General features: G+C 32.6%; 1 protein-coding gene across 1 annotated transcript; it reads right to left on the minus strand.

The window, feature by feature from the left end:
* Positions 1-376: 376 nt before the first annotated feature.
* Positions 377-2,942, minus strand: LOC120182684 (SNF1-related protein kinase regulatory subunit beta-1-like). The gene is made up of 5 exons (XM_039187581.1): positions 2,864-2,942; positions 2,562-2,764; positions 1,511-1,689; positions 1,221-1,383; positions 377-852 (listed from the first exon to the last, which is right to left on the minus strand). Exons 2-5 carry the CDS (start codon positions 2,751-2,753, stop codon positions 535-537), a joined length of 852 nt encoding a protein of 283 aa, XP_039043512.1. The 5' UTR covers positions 2,754-2,764; positions 2,864-2,942; the 3' UTR covers positions 377-534.
* Between the last annotated feature and the right edge of the window lie 15,517 nt (positions 2,943-18,459).

The raw sequence follows: 18,459 nt of genomic DNA on the forward strand, positions 1-18,459 counted from the left end.
TGTGTGATTACTCTAAAAACCTTTAAATAGAATTAAATAATTTATCCTATAGATACATTCATCATAATACCAATTTTACGTCCAATTTCGGGGTCAACCTTTTGTTTAAGTGGTTGAGCTTGGATCAAATGACAGTATAATAAAACTCCACTTAATTGGTTTTACATATCAACTGAATGCCTTCAAGATGCACAATAAGCAAAAATTGCATAACAGCTGCTTTCAAGCTGCTAGCAATATGAAACATTTTATGGTAACAAACGTGGAAAGTACAACCACCATAACCGAAGCTTAACCCGGACGCTTCATGCAGCCGATTTTAAATTATTATATACTGGAAATTCGAATCTCGACGTCTGTAACCCGAGCTTTTATTTTCGGGTTGAGACTTACTTTGCATCAAAAAGAGTACAACAAAACAAAGGGCATGTTGAAGTGTCAAAGCAGATCGATTGAACAGAGGCACTTTCTTCACAAGCAAACGTTAAAGTTACTTTGGTTTCTTTACAGATTGAAGCTTGGGAGAATTACTTGTTACCTTTTGAATGGCTTGTAGAGTACAACAGTTACGTATTTGGACTCAAACCTATGGGTCAAACCCAGGGCAACAACGGATTGCGATGCCCATCCTTTCTCGATGAAAAGGTGGTTAAGTACAACATGTTGAGGCTTCGAGGATGATGCTATGTCTTGGTTATTGGGACCTAGGACCGTTAGATGTAGTTGGGATGGAACTACAGCAGGCTCCTTTGCAAAATTTTCTTCCTTTGGAAATGCCTGACCATAACTGGAATTTGGAGATCCTGGAGCCTCAAACTCAGTTACACTATCCAGATTTTCGGGCACATAGTCCTGCAAGAAACAGTGAGAAGTAACTATGCAGATGAAGACGGAAAAAATGGTCACAACAAGCATCACTGAGATCTTAATTATAGCCAAAGGAAAAAAAGGGTAAATTCATAAAACCAACTAGTGAGAAGCTTTAAATGTGAAAGGACCAACGTGATACATATCTTCCATGTTCATCATTGTGTGCTTGATATAATATACCTTGAACACACTATAAAATACGCAACAGCATATGTCAAATTTGTAATTTCACAGTTTTGCATGTCAACCAATCATACTACACCAGCCCACGAAATCATCATTACATGAGGGAGAAAAATTAAAAGTTAAGAGATTCAAAAATTGAGCAGGACATTTAAGAAGATACATACATGAACATCAAGAAGATTACAAATGTGGCCCATTTCATCAGCTGAAAAGGGCAAATCAGGAGCATATCTCCATTCACCATCAACAATAAATTTGTAATGGTATATGCCAGATGGAAGGACCAAAAGAATTGAGTGGTCTTTACCAGATCTCTGCAGTGTCTTCCTGGAAGAAGACAATAATAGAATTCGTTATATGCCATCCATGCTTGGATTGCAGACAGAAAGAGGAACAGCAGGATTTTGTATGCATGAAAATGTGTGCCTGCAATACTAAGGAATTGAAGACCTACCTTAATTTCCAATTGTCCCAAGAACCTTCCACGGCCACATTACTACCACCATAATTCCATGTAATGATTACAGGGATACCTTTCTCAGATGGACTATCAGCAACACCAGGAGAATCATGTCGCCAAATTTGGCTGAAAAAGGAATGGCCATCCATACTTGGTAAGGGAGCCATAGGAACCTGAAAATACACCGAAAGCAATCAGACCATCTGTTGAAATGCCACTTCCAATATATACAAAACTATTCGCTTCATAGGTAAATCATATAAACACAGTTCTCCAATCTCTCCTCATTTCTTGGCAATCCCAATAATAGACCATAACCAAATAGGTGTCGAAATAATATCACTATGGCACTGAAACAATTTTGCTTTCTAAAACAAAGATAAAGTACTATCTGAGCAAAATTGTTGATTTGTTGATATCCAAAACCAAAGTAAAAAACCAATGAGATTGGGGATTCAAACAGTAAAGAAGATACCAATCCATGTGCTCAGAGTTTGTCATCAATCGTCAGCTCAAAAGATGATAGCAAAGATCAAACATCCAAGCATCCCCTCTTAACAAGTGAAAATACAGTAACTTTCTCGAACAATCTTTTAAAAGCAATGAATTGATCCAATCAAAATATGTTATACCATTGTATTTAAGAATCCAACAAAAGCATTGATTTTTAATCAATTATTTTGCATTTTCTAGTCATATTTCTTCGATCAATATCTCAAAAGAAAAAAACCCTGCACTGCTATTAAGAAGAAAAACTTGGTATAAACTTCCCCACTCATCAGTTTTAGCCAAATTTACCAAATGATTACCAAAATAAATACGCAAAAAATCATTATCTTCCACGTCTTATTGTTTGAAACAGTTCAAAACTTTTAAACAAAGATTCTTCTTCAGTTTTTTATTCAAATTTGCAATGAAACCACAGATTTGTTCCCCTGATCTTATGCATTATGAGGCAAAATCTAAGTTTCTATTATTTGAGTAACTTAGAATACTAAAAACACAACAAACTAGAGGACAGTGAAAAGATAACTGAAATGCTCACCTGAGGAGCGAACAAAAGAGGGGATTGGGACCGGCGCGGGCTCTGAGGAGGAGTATTAGCCATTGAATCAGATGACGGCACGCGAACGGCGGCTGCTGCAGAGGCGGCTCCAAGGATGATCGACTCGTCCCCGTTGAAGCTTCCAGAGAGATCCCCGTTGGCTCCGTCTTCTCTCCCGTTTGCATTTCCCATATCTTCAGTGCAGAGGGATCCACGGAGGAAAACAAAAAACAGCTGAAAAACGAATTGTTTTGGTAATTGAAATGAATAAATCAGTGTGATTGAAAGAAACTGAATTTGGATGTATTTACCGAGACTGACACTGAAAACTATATCAACTGCAAGTGCCGGCAAACGGTTGTATCTGCTCAGAGCTGCTTTCATTTTGCTCTTCTTTCGGGGACAAAATTATAGGGGAAACTTTAAAATTAAAACCGTTCCTAGCTTAATTTCCTGAGACCTTTTTTTTTTCTAAGACGTGAGATGACTGGGATGATGATCAAACGTGGCAGTGTGCGCCACGTGGATAATTAAATGAATCCCATTTGATTTAAATCCCACGAGTTTCGATTTACTACGATCGAGTTCCATGGTAGGCAATTAATAATTCATAGGTCTCCACGGAAGCTGCTCCCAATTTGATGTTGGGGCAGCCTACTTTCCTACCTCCCTTACCCTATTACATATGGGAATAAGAGCCAACTAATTTTTTCATCTTAGAAGAATGAGTTTTTCTATATAGAAAAATTATGAAAGTTTAGAAAAGAATTTTTAAAAGTGTTGTGAGGAAGTATAATTTAAAATTTAACTGTTTAATATTTTAAAAATATAGTTAAAAGGTGAAATTAAAAAGATAAAATATTTATTATAGATATTATGTTATAAATTAAAAATATATAAATTAAATTATATTTACACCTATTAATACTATAATATATAAAATATATTAATTTAAATTATAATAAAAAATATAAAAATATTTTAAAATAGCTCATTAATAATATTTTTATAAATGAAACATTTTATTAAGAAAAAATATATTATCAATAATTTTAATACGTAGGTATAAAATTATTATGAAATAATAATTTAAATAATAATTTTGACAAAAAGGATATTAAAAAAAGACATAAGTATTTATAAATTAAAGTAAATTTATTAAATTAAAAGTATTTTTATATCTTATTAATTCTATTTCATAACGAGATGAAGTGTTTAATTTTTCAATTCAACCACATTCACTCATTTAAAATTTAAAGTAACACAATTTAAATAATATGTGTTGACACTCGATTTCGTTCAGGTTACTTTTGATTATTATTTTATTATTGATATATTATTATTATTATTGTACAGGTAACATAATTTAAATAATATGCCAGAACACGCCACCGCCGCCGATGAAGCTATTTCCGTCGTCGATCATTGTGTCATTGTCATCCCTGCAACCAAATCACCCCAAATAAAAAAAAAATCAATTCAAATATAAAAAATATATAACAACTCCCCAATCCAATCTCGAACCAATCCCGAGAAATCCCGAATTTCCCAGAGCCATAGCCTTCATTGAACCATTGCCCCTCTGCGCTTATCATCATAGCCTCACCAAACGAGCAACCACCATCATTTTATAACAGCCATCAACCATAATGAAAAGATGACCGAGAGAAGACAGAGAACGATTCGAACGAGAAAAAAAGGAAACCCGAAAAATCTTACCTCTCTTCGTCGAGTGAAGCATCGTCGGTCTAGAAATCCCGAAAACCTTCGACTATTGAAGGCGAGAAGCTTTGTTTTGGTCTTCGGTCGGAGTCTGTAAAAAGGGGAAGTGTTTTATTTTATTTGTCTTCTTTTCTCAAGGTAGAGAGAAATTAGAAAATGGAGGGAGTTTAGCGAGAAAGCGGCTGAGATGTAAAAAAAGGGGTAGGATTTTCTAAAAAACTATAATGGGATATATATATATATATATATATATATATATATATATATATATATATATATATAAGTCTCCCAAGACGACGTAGTTTTAGGTTTGGGAGCCATGACAAACCTTTTTAGGCTAACCATGTGAAAAGGACCTCTATTTCTATAAAGTTCTCACTTTAGTCACTAAATGAAACTTGAATGTTTCTAATTGTCAGTTTTGAATTTTATTTCGCTTATATTTTGGTTACCATGTGATTATTGATTGTTTTAGTTATATTTCTTTTGTTAGTAGTTGATTTGTGATTTATTTGGTTTTGGTCCTTCGTGGTTATTCTATGTTAGAAAATGCCCAATCCAAGCTTTAGGGTCTGTAATCTTGCTACATATTCACTTTGGTCACCGTTTTTGGTCTAATGCTTGACTTTTTTGGGGACTTATTACATGATTAGTCCTTGTTCGACCAACTGAGTTCTAATTTAATTCTTAGTATAAGTTTTTTGTCTTATATATTAAGTCCCTATATTATTACATGATTTTTTGTTTGTTTATTTATATTTTTACCCTGTTTATATATACGTGTATGTATAGTATATTATATAAAAATATATTTGTATTCCTCCATTACTTTACGTAGGTATAGTATATGTATTCATTATTCATTTGCTAAACATGTGTAACATTTATATTAAAGTTTTCATTGTAATGCTGTCAACACACCTTTTCGTTAGAGTACAACACTCTCAATAATCCCGATTTAATGAGATTTAGAAAACAAACATAACGTTAGAGTTTTACTAGGATTCAAACTCCTAAAAATAGGATAGAGTTTTACTATGATTCAAACTCCTAAAAATATGATAGAGTTTTACTATGATTCAAACTCCTAAAAATAGAATTCATAAGTATTATAAATAGTCATTGTAACTCACTATTGTAACACACAATTTATAGACGAAATACGAACAGAAAATTTGGAACAATCAAAGCATTTTTTTTTGCAAAGTTCCGAAGGCAACAAAGGTAAAAAAACCTTACATTTTTAGGTTGTTAGGCTTGCATGTGTCGTTTGTTTCTTGCTTTTGATTTGTAAAACCACAAAAACTCAAAAGGCCGATGACCGGAGGTTTTTTTTTCTCGAAACTAACTTTTTAAATCTACGGAACCCCGAGGCTATTTTGTGAAAATCGTTCGGACATTTGAAAAGAGGAAGTGAAGAGCTTTAAAAAATTCAATTTTTTTATATTTTATTTTTTTCTTACTATTATTATTATATATACTTCATTATTATTATTATTATTATTATTATATTTTATATTTTTATTTTGTTTTATCTTTTTTTTAAATTTATTATTATTTTTTAAAACATTTTATGTATATGCATATTCATTATATTTTTTTATTTTATTTTATTCCATTTCCCTATCATTATTATATTTTTTTTTCTCTCTATTATTTATCTATACGTATGATTATTATTATATATATATACATTTTTTTCATATATTTTTTATTTTTTGCAAATATTATATTTATTATTACATATATACATATATTTTATTTATTATTCTTATACCCTTCTATTTTTATTTTCTTTTATTACTCTTTACTTACTGCTTCTATTATTATTAGTATTATTATTCTATTTTACCTTTTTTTTCTCTATTTCATTTTCATTTTTATTCATTTTCTTTATTTTTTTTATCTTCTTTACATTTGTTTTATTTATTTGTATTTTCTTCTTATTTTTTTATTTACTCGTTTATTTTGTATATATTATTATCATTATTATTCTTTTTTCTTCATTTTATTTTTCTTATCATATTCATTTTTATCTCCACTCTTTTTTTATTCCTTTATTTCGGTCATTTTTTATTTTCTTTATTCTATTTATTTTCATTTTTTTATCTAACACGTTTCTTAACTCTCTTAAGGGCACACCTTTAAAATTATCTAAGGTAAGTAATTGGGATCGTATTTTTACCTTTTAATTTTAAACTACAATTTTCTTATTTTAAGACAATTGGAAATTGCGTAGTACCGAAAGGACAATTCAAGGGTGTTAACCATTCCTTGACTGTAACCGACTCCCGAATCCGACACATCTTTGGAAAGACGCAGATCAGGTAAGAAATAGGGTATCTGATCAACCCATTTTTTTAAAAAAATAAATGATCGGTGGCGACTCCAATTCGTTTAATACAAGTCGAAGCCCGATTCTGGGGCCCAACCGAAAGACGGTTCCGACAAATGCATTATACCATATGTATGTATTTATTTTAATTTGTGACTTCTATATGTTCATGTATATATTTTATTATTTTTCAAAACTAATATTTTTGGATAAGATCAAGAGTTCTTTTATTTACTAATATTTTTAATGTCTTTTACTCATATTAATTTTCAAGAACATCGATCGTAAAATGGGCACGAAAAGCATAACTTGATAGAAGTAGTGTGGTTTGACGACATTCAAACGAAAAGTGAAATTCTAATAAATTAAAAAAATTAATAATAAAAGGATCATATTTTAATTTTTGAATTGAATTCATGGTTTTTTTGTCACGACAATGTATAAATGATTAGGTACTAGTGGGGTACTTACCCTTTTCTACGGGTAACCGACTCCCAAACCCTTTAAATTGAATATTTGGTAACCGCAGACCAATTTTGTATTAAATGATTTCTCTTAAAATTGTTTTAAAAGACGTTTTTAGGTATTCGACATACCTAACCCAAAGGTCGATGAAAACTCAAATCAAATTAAATTAATCCAAAGTTAAATTTATTCAAAAATCTCAATTTTCCAAAAGTTCATAATTATTTTAAAATTTGATTTTTTAAAAAAAATTATGGCAACTTGGTGGATTTAATGGGGAATTTTTTAGAGAATCGGGTCGTTAATCGCTTATACTTTGTCCTGGTAATGGAAATTATAAGTCCGAGTCTATAATTAGCTTATGATCCTTTTTATTCAATATTGATTAATTTATTTCAATTTATTTATGGACAATTGTACTAATTTATGAATTTTCTATTTTCTGCTTTGTCAAAGTTTTTTCACATGGGCCTATTTTATTTTGGTGTCTTGTTTGATTGAAGGTTTGTATGTTCTTCCTCACACACATCATGTGCACTAGCATGACATAGGCTCTATACATGAGCTCATTCCTAATTAACTAGGGGTGAATGTTATGCTTTCATGGTGAATTTATGCCCCGTATGAGATATAGCAATTGACCTCTGGGATACACGCCTTATACATCCGTGGGAATTTATTTCCTCGTATGGGTATAGGAAATAGATATCCTCGAATTGAACTCTGTCCGTTTGAAGCTTGTAATGGGTGATGATTGAGGGTTTGGCAACCCAAAGGGGCACCAACATCAACGACAATTTGAGTACCCTTTCCCATAGAGCCGAAACTATACATATAGTGAACCATAGATTGGTCACCCTAGGTAAAGCCATAACAAACCTCTGTTTATCAGTAGGTATCGAAATAGATGTACACAAAGGAAGAACAACTTTGAACCCTCACAATTCTTATTTGAATTTATAGAATTAATTTATTTTTGAGTGAAAACATATGAACTATATACCATGTAGTTAAGATTAAATTTTAAAATTAAAGCATGTTGGGTATAAGTCATGTCCATGTAGGATTACTATTTAATAAAAAAATATTCTGGGTAGATACCATGATAGGATAGGTGTTATTTTTTTATCTTTATCGATTATCTTACTTATACTAACTTCTCATTTTTTGTGTCATTTTTTTTTATTTTTTGCATTGCATCATCATGGAATAATGCAATTATGTTGATCTACAAATGAGTGAGAAAAAAGATTTTAATCAAGTAGCCGGATACACATACATGCACTGATGGTTAATGAAAGCTTAGAGAATAAGGAGGAAGCTCGTATGAAGATTGCACATCAGAGTTGACTAATATAATGACATTGAAGATTTGAAAGGAAATCATTTGATCTGAGAAATGATGAAGTCACAAAATTTTATTTATGATCATTCTACCATTAATCATCGAAGAGTAATGCAAGCCTTCTGCACCGTAGGGGCATCAAGCGATATAGGTAATAGAACACTTGAGAGGCATAGTTTTCGAGGATGAAGCTCTGAGAAAAAGAATAGACCCACTTCAGACCCAACGTCCAAACGAAAGCATATATGTAAAATGGACTAGCTCGTTTTTGTGAAGAATTATATCTCTAATGAAAATTATTCTATGATATTCATCGTTGGTACCAACACTTTTTGCATTTGCATTTGTATCTTTGTATCTTTGTATTGCATTTATTTAAGCATCTTTGCATGCATAATTCATGAAAACATGTAATTAATTCATGGAGGATTTGATGACATTGGTCCTAATCACATGACACAACACTAAGAATATATGCAAGATTTGAGCAATTGAAAAAAGAACTGCAAGAGAGTCTACAAAAAATGCAAAAAGTCTGGGAAGCCAAATTAGAACAATCACAAAAGACCACTGTGGATTGCATATTGCAAAACCAAGTCAGCATGGTTTATCCAATTGTAGAAAAATTGGTTGGCCTCAATCAGGCAAAAGGAAAAGTAAATGCTTCCTCATCCGTTAAGACCCCCAAACACGTGTTGGCACAAGTTACTCCACAACTAGTTATTTCACCGGAGAAGCTTCCCAATTGTCAAGAAGCTGAGAATGAGATCCTTGAGAATTTAAAAGATTTATGTAAAGTCTACTTCAAAGGAATGAAATGACAGAACTCCCAAGATGAAATGGATACAAGTGAGTTAGCCTTGGTACCTGCCCAAATTCAAAATGCCTGATTTTGAAAAATACAATGGAACCAGTTGCCCTACTGCCCATCTTGATGTTTATTTGAAGGATGACTAGATACACCAACAATGATCAAATACTAATCCATTATTTTCAGGATATTTTGATCGAACCCACTTCTAAATGGTACAATCAACTAAATTGTGCTCAGATTCTCTTCTGAAAGGATTTAACTCATGCTTTTTTTGGATCAATACAAGCATATGACAAATATGGCCCTTGATCGAATAATGTTACAAAACATTGAGATAAAGCACAACGAGAGCTTCCTACGATATGCATAATGATGGAGGGACGTTGCATCCCAAATGCATCCATCAATGACTGAAAGGGAGTGTATCACCATGTTCATTGATACACTAAAGCCTCCATATATTAACCATATGCTAGGGGTTGCCATAAAGAATTTCTCTAGCATTGTCATGTGTGGAAAAATGATTGAAAGTGTTGAAAACATTTTGATGTTTATAACAAATTAAGTTAAATGAATTTTAAGATTTTACAAATGATTTTTTAAAAGTATATTTGATTTAATTACTTGAATATCAAATTATTACTCCAAGTCTTTTAAGATCAAATTCAAACCTTACTAAATGTGTAAAATTGTGTTTTATACTTAATATATTTTTGAAACAATTTTCACAAAGTATTTTGAACCAAAATCAATCCTGAAATCAATTTTTCAGAGTGATGCACCGATGCACCAATCCATGCATCGATGCACCATAAATTAAATTGAACATCGAATGCATTTCAGGCATCGATGCACATACCATGCACTGAGGATTTTATGAAAACATCGAATGCATTTGATGCATCGATACACTCTGGCTATTTTAAATCATCGAATGCACTTGATGCATCGATGCACTCTTAGTGCACCGATGCACTAAGGGTCCAACGGTCAAAATATTTGAATTTTACACTGATGCACCGATGCACCATGGGTATGCATCGATGCACTGACGCTCCCAACTATTTTAATTAATTGTTTTCACACTTAAACGGCTCTATTGACTCCACTAATCATCCCCAATGTTCAGAAGTGATTCAAGGTGTATTTAAGCAAGTTTAGAAGCCATTGATCAATAACAAGAAATATCAAGCAACTAGAATCAAGAGAGAATCAAAGAGAAAGTATCAAACCTCAAGTTTGATCATTTCAAGCCTATTTTTCATTCAATATTCATTTGCTTGAAGATGAGGTGGACCTCGATAAGATTGAAGAGACACCAAAGGAGAAGGCGAAGAAGAAAAACATTGGAGTTGCTCTCCAATCCACAAAAGATGAGAGTGATTCAGATGAAGATGATGATGACGAGGAAATGGAATTGTTTGCCAAACGGTTCATAAAAATGATGAGACCTTACCGAGGAAGAAAATTCAAACGAAATGAAGGCCTCAAAAATGAACCAAAAGAGAAGGACCCAATCATTTGCTATGAATACAAAAAGCCGGGGCATGTCATATATGATTGCCCACAATTGAAGAGAAAAGGTCAATAAAAAATTAAGCACAAGGCTCATATGGCTACATGGAGTGATGAAGAAGGTTCCGATGAAGAGGAACAAGAAGTAGCAAACTTGTGCTTGATGGTATTCGGGGAAGATTCTAAGGTAACCTCTAACTCATCTGATTTTGATGATTTATCCTATGATGAGCTATTAGAGGAATATAATGGGTTGGCTTCGGATTTTGAGAAATTATTTTTAAAATATAAAAATGATGTTTCAAAATTGAAATATGAAAATAAAATCATATCCAAAACCAACAACGATCTTGAAAGTAAAATAAAAAATTTGCAAATCAAACTAGAAGAGTTTGAAAAGAAAATTTTGGATTTGCAAAATTTACTTTCAAAGGTCAATGATGATCATCAAAAGAAAATTGATGATCTTAAAGCTTCTTTTGATAAAGTTGGAACAAGACGTTTTGAAAATGGAGAAAATTCAAAATCCAACTTTGTTAGAAAAAGTTTTAAAAACTACAATCATAGAGGTCCCCAAAGAACCTCTAATAGAAAAATCGTTAGAAGTATACGGGTTCCTAAAGAGCTCATTACTATTAAAGATAAGGATATCCTACACAAATGGATACCTAAGGGGACTAGGATTTTGGAAACTAATGAATATGGACCTAAAAGAATTTGGGTACCAAAAATCAAAAATCAATCTATGTTTGTAGGAAAAAGAGCATTGCTACAAGGAAAAGGAAACAAATCTAAATTCATGGTACCTTGATAGTGGATGCTCGAGACACATGACCGGGGAAAAAAACCAGTTTATAGAGCTTAATGCCAAAAATGGAGGAGAAGTGACTTTTGGTGATGATTCAAAAGGTCACATTGAAGGTATAGGTACAATAGGTAATACCTCATCCATACAAATTAAAAATGTGTTATATGTGAATGGATTAAAGCATAATCTCTTGAGTATTAGTCAATTATGTGATAAGGGATTCAATGTCATATTTGAAACTAATGGTTGTAAAGTCATTGACATTGCATCTAATAGGATTATGCTTGTCGGTCATAGAATATGAAACATATACATGATACATTTAGACTCTATATAAATGACTAATTTATGTATAGTTGCAAAGGATGAGCATGATAGTTGGTTATGGCATAGGAGACTAGGACATGCTAGCATGAGTGTTTTGCAACGGTTAGTTCAAGGAGAATTGGTTCGAGGCCTGCCTAAACTAAAATTTGATAATGATAAAATCTGTGATGCTTGTGCTAAAGGAAAACAAAAGCGATTTTCTTTTAAATCCATTAATGATGTGTCAACTAGTAGAGTATTACAATTGATCCTATAGATCTTTTTGGGCCAACTAGGACTACTAGCTTGGGTGGAAAACAATATGCATTTGTCTTGGTAGATGACTATTCTAGATATACTTGGGTTCTATTCTTAAGTACTAAAGATGAAGCATTAGAAAATTTCATCACATTTTCAAAAGTAATCCAAAACGAAAAAGGGTACTCTATCACTAGTGTTAAAAGTGATCATGGCACTGAATTTGAAAATCTTGGATTCAATGAGTTTTGTAATTCTAATGGAATTAGCCATAATTTTTCAGCACCTAGAACCCCTCAACAAAATGGAGTTGTTGAGAGGAAAAATCGAACTTTAGAAGAAATAGCTAGAACCATGCTTTGTAAAAATAATTTGCCAAAATATTTTTGGGCGGAAACCACAAATACCACTTGTTATGTTATAAATCGAGTAATGATTAGGCCAATTTTAAAGAAAACCATATGAAATTTTCAAAAATAAAAAGCCTAACATTGGCTATTTTCATCCTTTTGGATGTAAATGTTTTGTTTTAAATAACGGTAAAGAAAACCTTGGCAAATTTGATGCTAAAAGCGATGAAGGAATTTTTCTGGGTTATTCCTTAAATTCTAAAGCTTATCGAGTATTTAACAAAAGAACTTTGGTTGTAGAAGAGTCTATACATGTTGTTTTTGATGATAATCTCCTTCCGAGGAAGGATTCTTGTTTGAATGATGATGTAGGTATTATTAATACAAATGACGTTAGACATGACGTTGGAGAATCATCATCAAAGGAAGAAACGAAAGATGAGGAAAATCATGGTCCTCTTGAGAATCCAACCATTGAAGAAAGGGAAATATCTTATCCAAGAGAGTACAACTATGTCAAGGATGGTGAGATTATAGGTGATCCATCCAAAGGGGTAACAACTCGATCTTCTCCTAGAAATATTTGTAATTATGTTACATTTATTTCATGCATAGAGCCTAAGAATATTAAAGAAGCATTAAATTATGAACATTGGATTATGGATATGCAAGAAGAATTAAATTAATTTGAGAGAAGTAAAGTATGGACATTAGTTGAAAGGCCTAGTAATAAATCTACTGTAGGTATTAGATGGGTATTTAGGAATAAGCTTGATGAGAGTGGTAATATAGTGAGAAACAAGGCTAGACTTGTTGCTAAAGGGTATACTCAAGAAGAGGGCATATACTATGATGAAACATATGCTCCCGTAGCTAGGATGGAAGCAATTAGAATGTTATTAGCATTTGCATGTTTTCATGAATTTAAACTATATGAAATGGATGTTAAAAGTGTATTTTTAAATGGTTTTATAAAAGAAGAAGTGTATGTGGAACAACCTCTAGGTTTTAAAGATTCAAAATTTCTGGATCATGTTCTTAAATTGACAAAAGCGCTTTATAGTTTAAAACAAGCTCCTAGAGCTTGGTATGAAAGATTGTCAAACTTTTTAATTGAAAAAGGTTTTTCAAAAGGGAAGGTTGATGCTACATTGTTTTTAAAGCATAAAGGTAAAGATTTATTAGTAGTTCAAATTTATGTTGATGATATAGTATTTGGTTCTACTAATGATGTTCTTTGCCAAGAATTTTCTAAGCTAATGCAAAGTGAGTTTGAGATGAGCATGATGGGGGAGCTCTCATTTTTCTTGGGACTCCAAATCAAGCAAAGAAAAGATGACATCTTCATCAATCAAGCTAAGTACGTCAAAGATATGCTCAAGAAGTTTGGACTGAAAAATGGCAAATCTCATGACACTCCAATGAGCTCTTCAACAAAGCTTGACTTAGATGAATGAGGTAAATGTGTAGATGTTAAATTATATAGGTCAATGATTGGATCTCTACTTTATCTAACTGTAAGTAGACTTGACATTATGTTTAGTGTTTTCTTATGTGCTAGATTTCAATCATGCCCTAAGGAATCACATTTACTAGCTGTTAAGAGAATCTTTAGATACCTTAAGGACACTCCTAGTTTAGGACTTTGGTATCCTAGAGACTCTAGCTTTAGTTTGCATGCCTTTTCTGATGCGGATTATGGAGGATGCAAATTAGATAGGAAAAACACCTTCGGTACTTGCCAATTCCTTGGAAATATGTTGATTTCTTGGTTTTCAAAGAAACAAAATTGTGTTGCATTATCTACCACTGAAGCCGAATACATTTCAGCCGGTAGTTGTTGTGCACAAGTTTTATGGATGAAACAACAACTTTTTGATTATGAAATTGAAGTAGGTACCATTCCTATCAAGTGTGACAATACTAGTGCTATTTGTCTCGCTAAAAATCCCATCCAACACTCTAGAACTAAGCACATTGAAATAAGACATCACTTCATTAGAGACCATGTCACTAAGGAAGATGTAGTTTTAGAATTTGTTGATACTTTGCATCAATTAGCGGATATCTTTACAAAACCTTGTGACAAGGAACGTTTTTGGACACTTAGACTAACCTATCTTCACTTAGTGTTTAAAATAATTTTAGCACTTTTAAGACTAAATGAAAAATGCTTATAATAGTAATTTCTGATTACATTCATTACTATTAGTTAGGGGGAGTTTATGATTCTTGATGAAAATTAATTTTATGTTCAAATAAATATTAATTTAATTGATTGAACATGATTAATTTTTAATATATGAGTTGCCAATACCACTAGAGCTAATTAATTTAGCATTTTAAGTATTTAAAATGGAGTTTTGACTTTTTGTGCTTCATGCACCGATGCACTTAACAATGCATCGATGCATCCCTTTGAATGTGCATCAATTCATCATGTTGATGCACCGATGCACGTCTTGAATATGCATCGATGCACAGGGTCATGCATCGATGCATCCGTCGGGTTTTGGGTTAAAATGCTTCATTTTCTTAAACCCTAAAACTAAAACTCTCCCGCCATTCATCACACTCTCTCTAAAAATCTCCATTCTTTCTCAAAATCAACGGTTTTTCGTCGGAATCTTCAAGTTTTTCAACTTTCAAACCTGCTTATATCATTAAATCGTGCAAAACAACTCCTCATCCCTCTCAATCCGAATTTTCAAGGTAATATTTCAAAAACCTCTATTTTATTGATTTTTGATTTTAGAACTAGTTTTGATTAGTTCTAGGATGAACATTATATCGGGCATTGATTGCTTGTTGGTTCTAAACTAGATTTTACTACCAATTTCGTCAAAAACAAACAATTTTTCAAGATTTTTCTTTTTTGAAATTAAAAAAAATATTGATTTCGAAAATTAGTAATATTTTTGATTTAATTGTGTTGTTTTCATGAAAACTATATTATGATTATCAAATATTATTAAATAGTTTTCAAAACATGCCCATTAGGATATGGTTTAGAGAACCTTGAATTATTGAGGACTCATTTGAGTTTTGGGATTGATTATGCATACATGTGTTTCAAATTGCAGGTGATATTCCTTATTCCGTTTTCCTTTAAACAATGTCAAATCCTAAACACCCTAGAACTTCATCGAGTCGTTCTCGCTCAAACCAACCTCCTAATTTCTTTCCTCCTCCACCTTCATCTCTATTAGGATCTTGTTTTAACATGCCTGAGCGTCGTAGAGACGAATTGTACTCTAGGTACAGAAATTCTTTCCAAACTTATAGAATTCGCGAAGAGCGATTCATTCGCTTCAAACCATGGTTGACATTGACTTCGAATATCTTCCGACTCTTAAAGCTTGGAAGTTTGATAAATTGTTTCAGCTTAAACCTATCGTCTATCAACAATTGGTCCGCATTTTCTATTCCAACGCGGTGTGTATTCAAAATGAAACTCAATGTGGAACTATAGCCATTAGATCCTATCTTTTAGGCCAATATATTAATATTGACCCCGAGACTATAGCTTTTCGATTTGGGTTAGATGATAGTGGTGTATATAATGAGAATGAAAATGTGGAATATCCCTATGTTCCAAACTCCAGTGTTAGTACTCTACGATCTCATCACGATCGTTTTCTCCATTTGATGATCTCTTGGTGGTTTAGACCATCCAGAGGTAGGTACTCCACACTTCGTGCTAGGGATTTATGGTGGATGTATTGTCTTAAAATTAAAATCAAAATAAATCTTCCCCATATTATATTCAGTCAACTAGTGGACATCATAAACATTGTTCCTTCAAAACATGTTGAAACATTAATTTATGGATGTCTTCTTAGTAACCTCTTTATCAAACTTGGTCTAGACGTCTCTCTTGACAATCCTATCCCACTTCAAAATCAAATCAATCTCACATCCTTGAAGAAAGCGGATTGGAAACAAGACGAGGTAGCAGGTCAATGGGTTTTTAGACCAGGCAAGCAAACTCCGGGAGCTAGTTCCTCACGAACTGCTCCTAGCTCCTCTCATGCTCCTCCTCCTCCGGCTCCTGCTGATGACGATGATCCTGAATTTCAACAACTTATGCAAGACATCGATGATCACGTACCTGATGACGAGCCTGCACCGGAACCAGCTCCACAAGAAGAACAAATGCCTCTGTATTTTCTTTCATTTTTGGAGACATTTGATTTACGGTATGAGTCCATAGATTCGCACTACACATTCATTGAGTCCCAGCTCTCTACCTTGGGAGCTTGACAACAAGATATGAATGATCGTTTGGATGCACTCTCACTTGAGATGAGAGCTCGTTACCCTCCTCCTCCTCCCGATCCTTCAATGGATGAATAGACTTAACTTTCTTTGATTGTTGGTTACTTGAATTGTTAAACATTTTGGATTGTCTTTCTTGATTTTGGATGACTGTTTGATATTTTATTTCATATATATTTTGGTTTGTTACAACATATGCATAATTTATTTTTTAGTTGAAATATGACCAATTTAACATTTCACATTTTTATTACAAATATTGATTATAAAACTAATGGCTAATCTCTCTTTTGATTGTGATCTTAGCAGCTTAAGCTATATATATATATATATATTTAATCAATTGGCTATGTTTTTCAAAACCCTGTTTAAATCGATTTTAAGTCTTTTTGATTTAACAAAAAGGGAGAGAAGTGTTAAGTGTTAAAAGTTTTAACTGTTAAAAGTTTTAAAGGGGAGAAGTGTTATAGTAAGGGGGAGTAATTTGGAATAATTTTTCAATTGATTTCAAATCTTATTTTCAAAGAAAATCTTAAAATTACTCAAGAGTTTTGTTATATCAAAAAGGGGTAGATTGTTGAAAACATTTTGATGTTTCGATATAACAAATTAAGTTAAATGAATTTTAAGATTTTACAAATGATTTTTTAAAAGTATATTCGATTTAATTACTTGAATATCAAATTATTACTCCAAGTCTTTTAAGATCAAATTCAAACCTTACTAAATGTGTAAAATTGTGTTTTATACTTAATATATTTTTGAAACAATTTTCACAAAGTATTTTGAACCAAAATCAAGCCTGAAATCAATTTTTCAGAGTGATGCACCGATGCACCAATCCATGCATCGATGCACCATAAATTAAATTAAACATCGAATGCATTTCATGCATCGATGCACATACCATGCACCGATGCACTGAGGATTTTATGAAAACATAGAATGCATTTGATGCATTGATGCACTCTGGCTATTTTAAATAATCGAATGCACTTGATGCATCGATGCACTCTTGGTGCACCGATGCACTAAGGGTCCAACGGTCAAAATATTTGAATTTTACACTGATGCACCGATGCACCATGGGTATGCATCGATGCACTGACGCTCCCAACTATTTTAATTAATTGTTTTCACACTTAAACGACTCTATTGACTCCACTAATCATCCCCAACGTTCAGAAGTGATTCAAGGTGTATTTAAGCAAGCTTAAAAGCCATTGATCAATAACAAGAAACATCAAGCAACTAGAATCAAGAGAGAATCAAAGAGAAAGCATCAAACCTCAAGTTTGAGCATTTCAAGCCTATTTTTCATTCAATATTCATTTTGCTTTCAAGAACACTTATTGTGCTCAATTGTATTTATTCTTGAGTGCTCTTCCTTTGTTCTAGAACTGTGCAAACATATTTACCTTGTGAGGTTTTTCTTGTGAGTTTGCAAATTTGTAATCTTCTCTTTGAGAAAAGAGTGTTCTCAAGAATTGCGGTATATTCTTGAGGGAGTTATAAGGTTATCTCTTTGGCCTCAAAAGAAAGAAAAAATTAGTGAATTTGTTGGAAAATCCTTAGTGTGGATAGCTAAGGTAGTGGACGTAGACTTTGGTTGATAAAGTCGAACTACTCTAAATCACTGTGCAATTATTTTCAATTTTCTACAAAAGCTTCCACAAAATTTTAATTGCCAGTTCACCCCCCT

This window comes from Hibiscus syriacus, unplaced genomic scaffold, assembly GCF_006381635.1.
Source record: "Hibiscus syriacus cultivar Baekdansim isolate YM2019G1 unplaced genomic scaffold, ASM638163v2 tig00112737_pilon, whole genome shotgun sequence".
NCBI classification, from domain to species: domain Eukaryota; kingdom Viridiplantae; phylum Streptophyta; class Magnoliopsida; order Malvales; family Malvaceae; genus Hibiscus; species Hibiscus syriacus.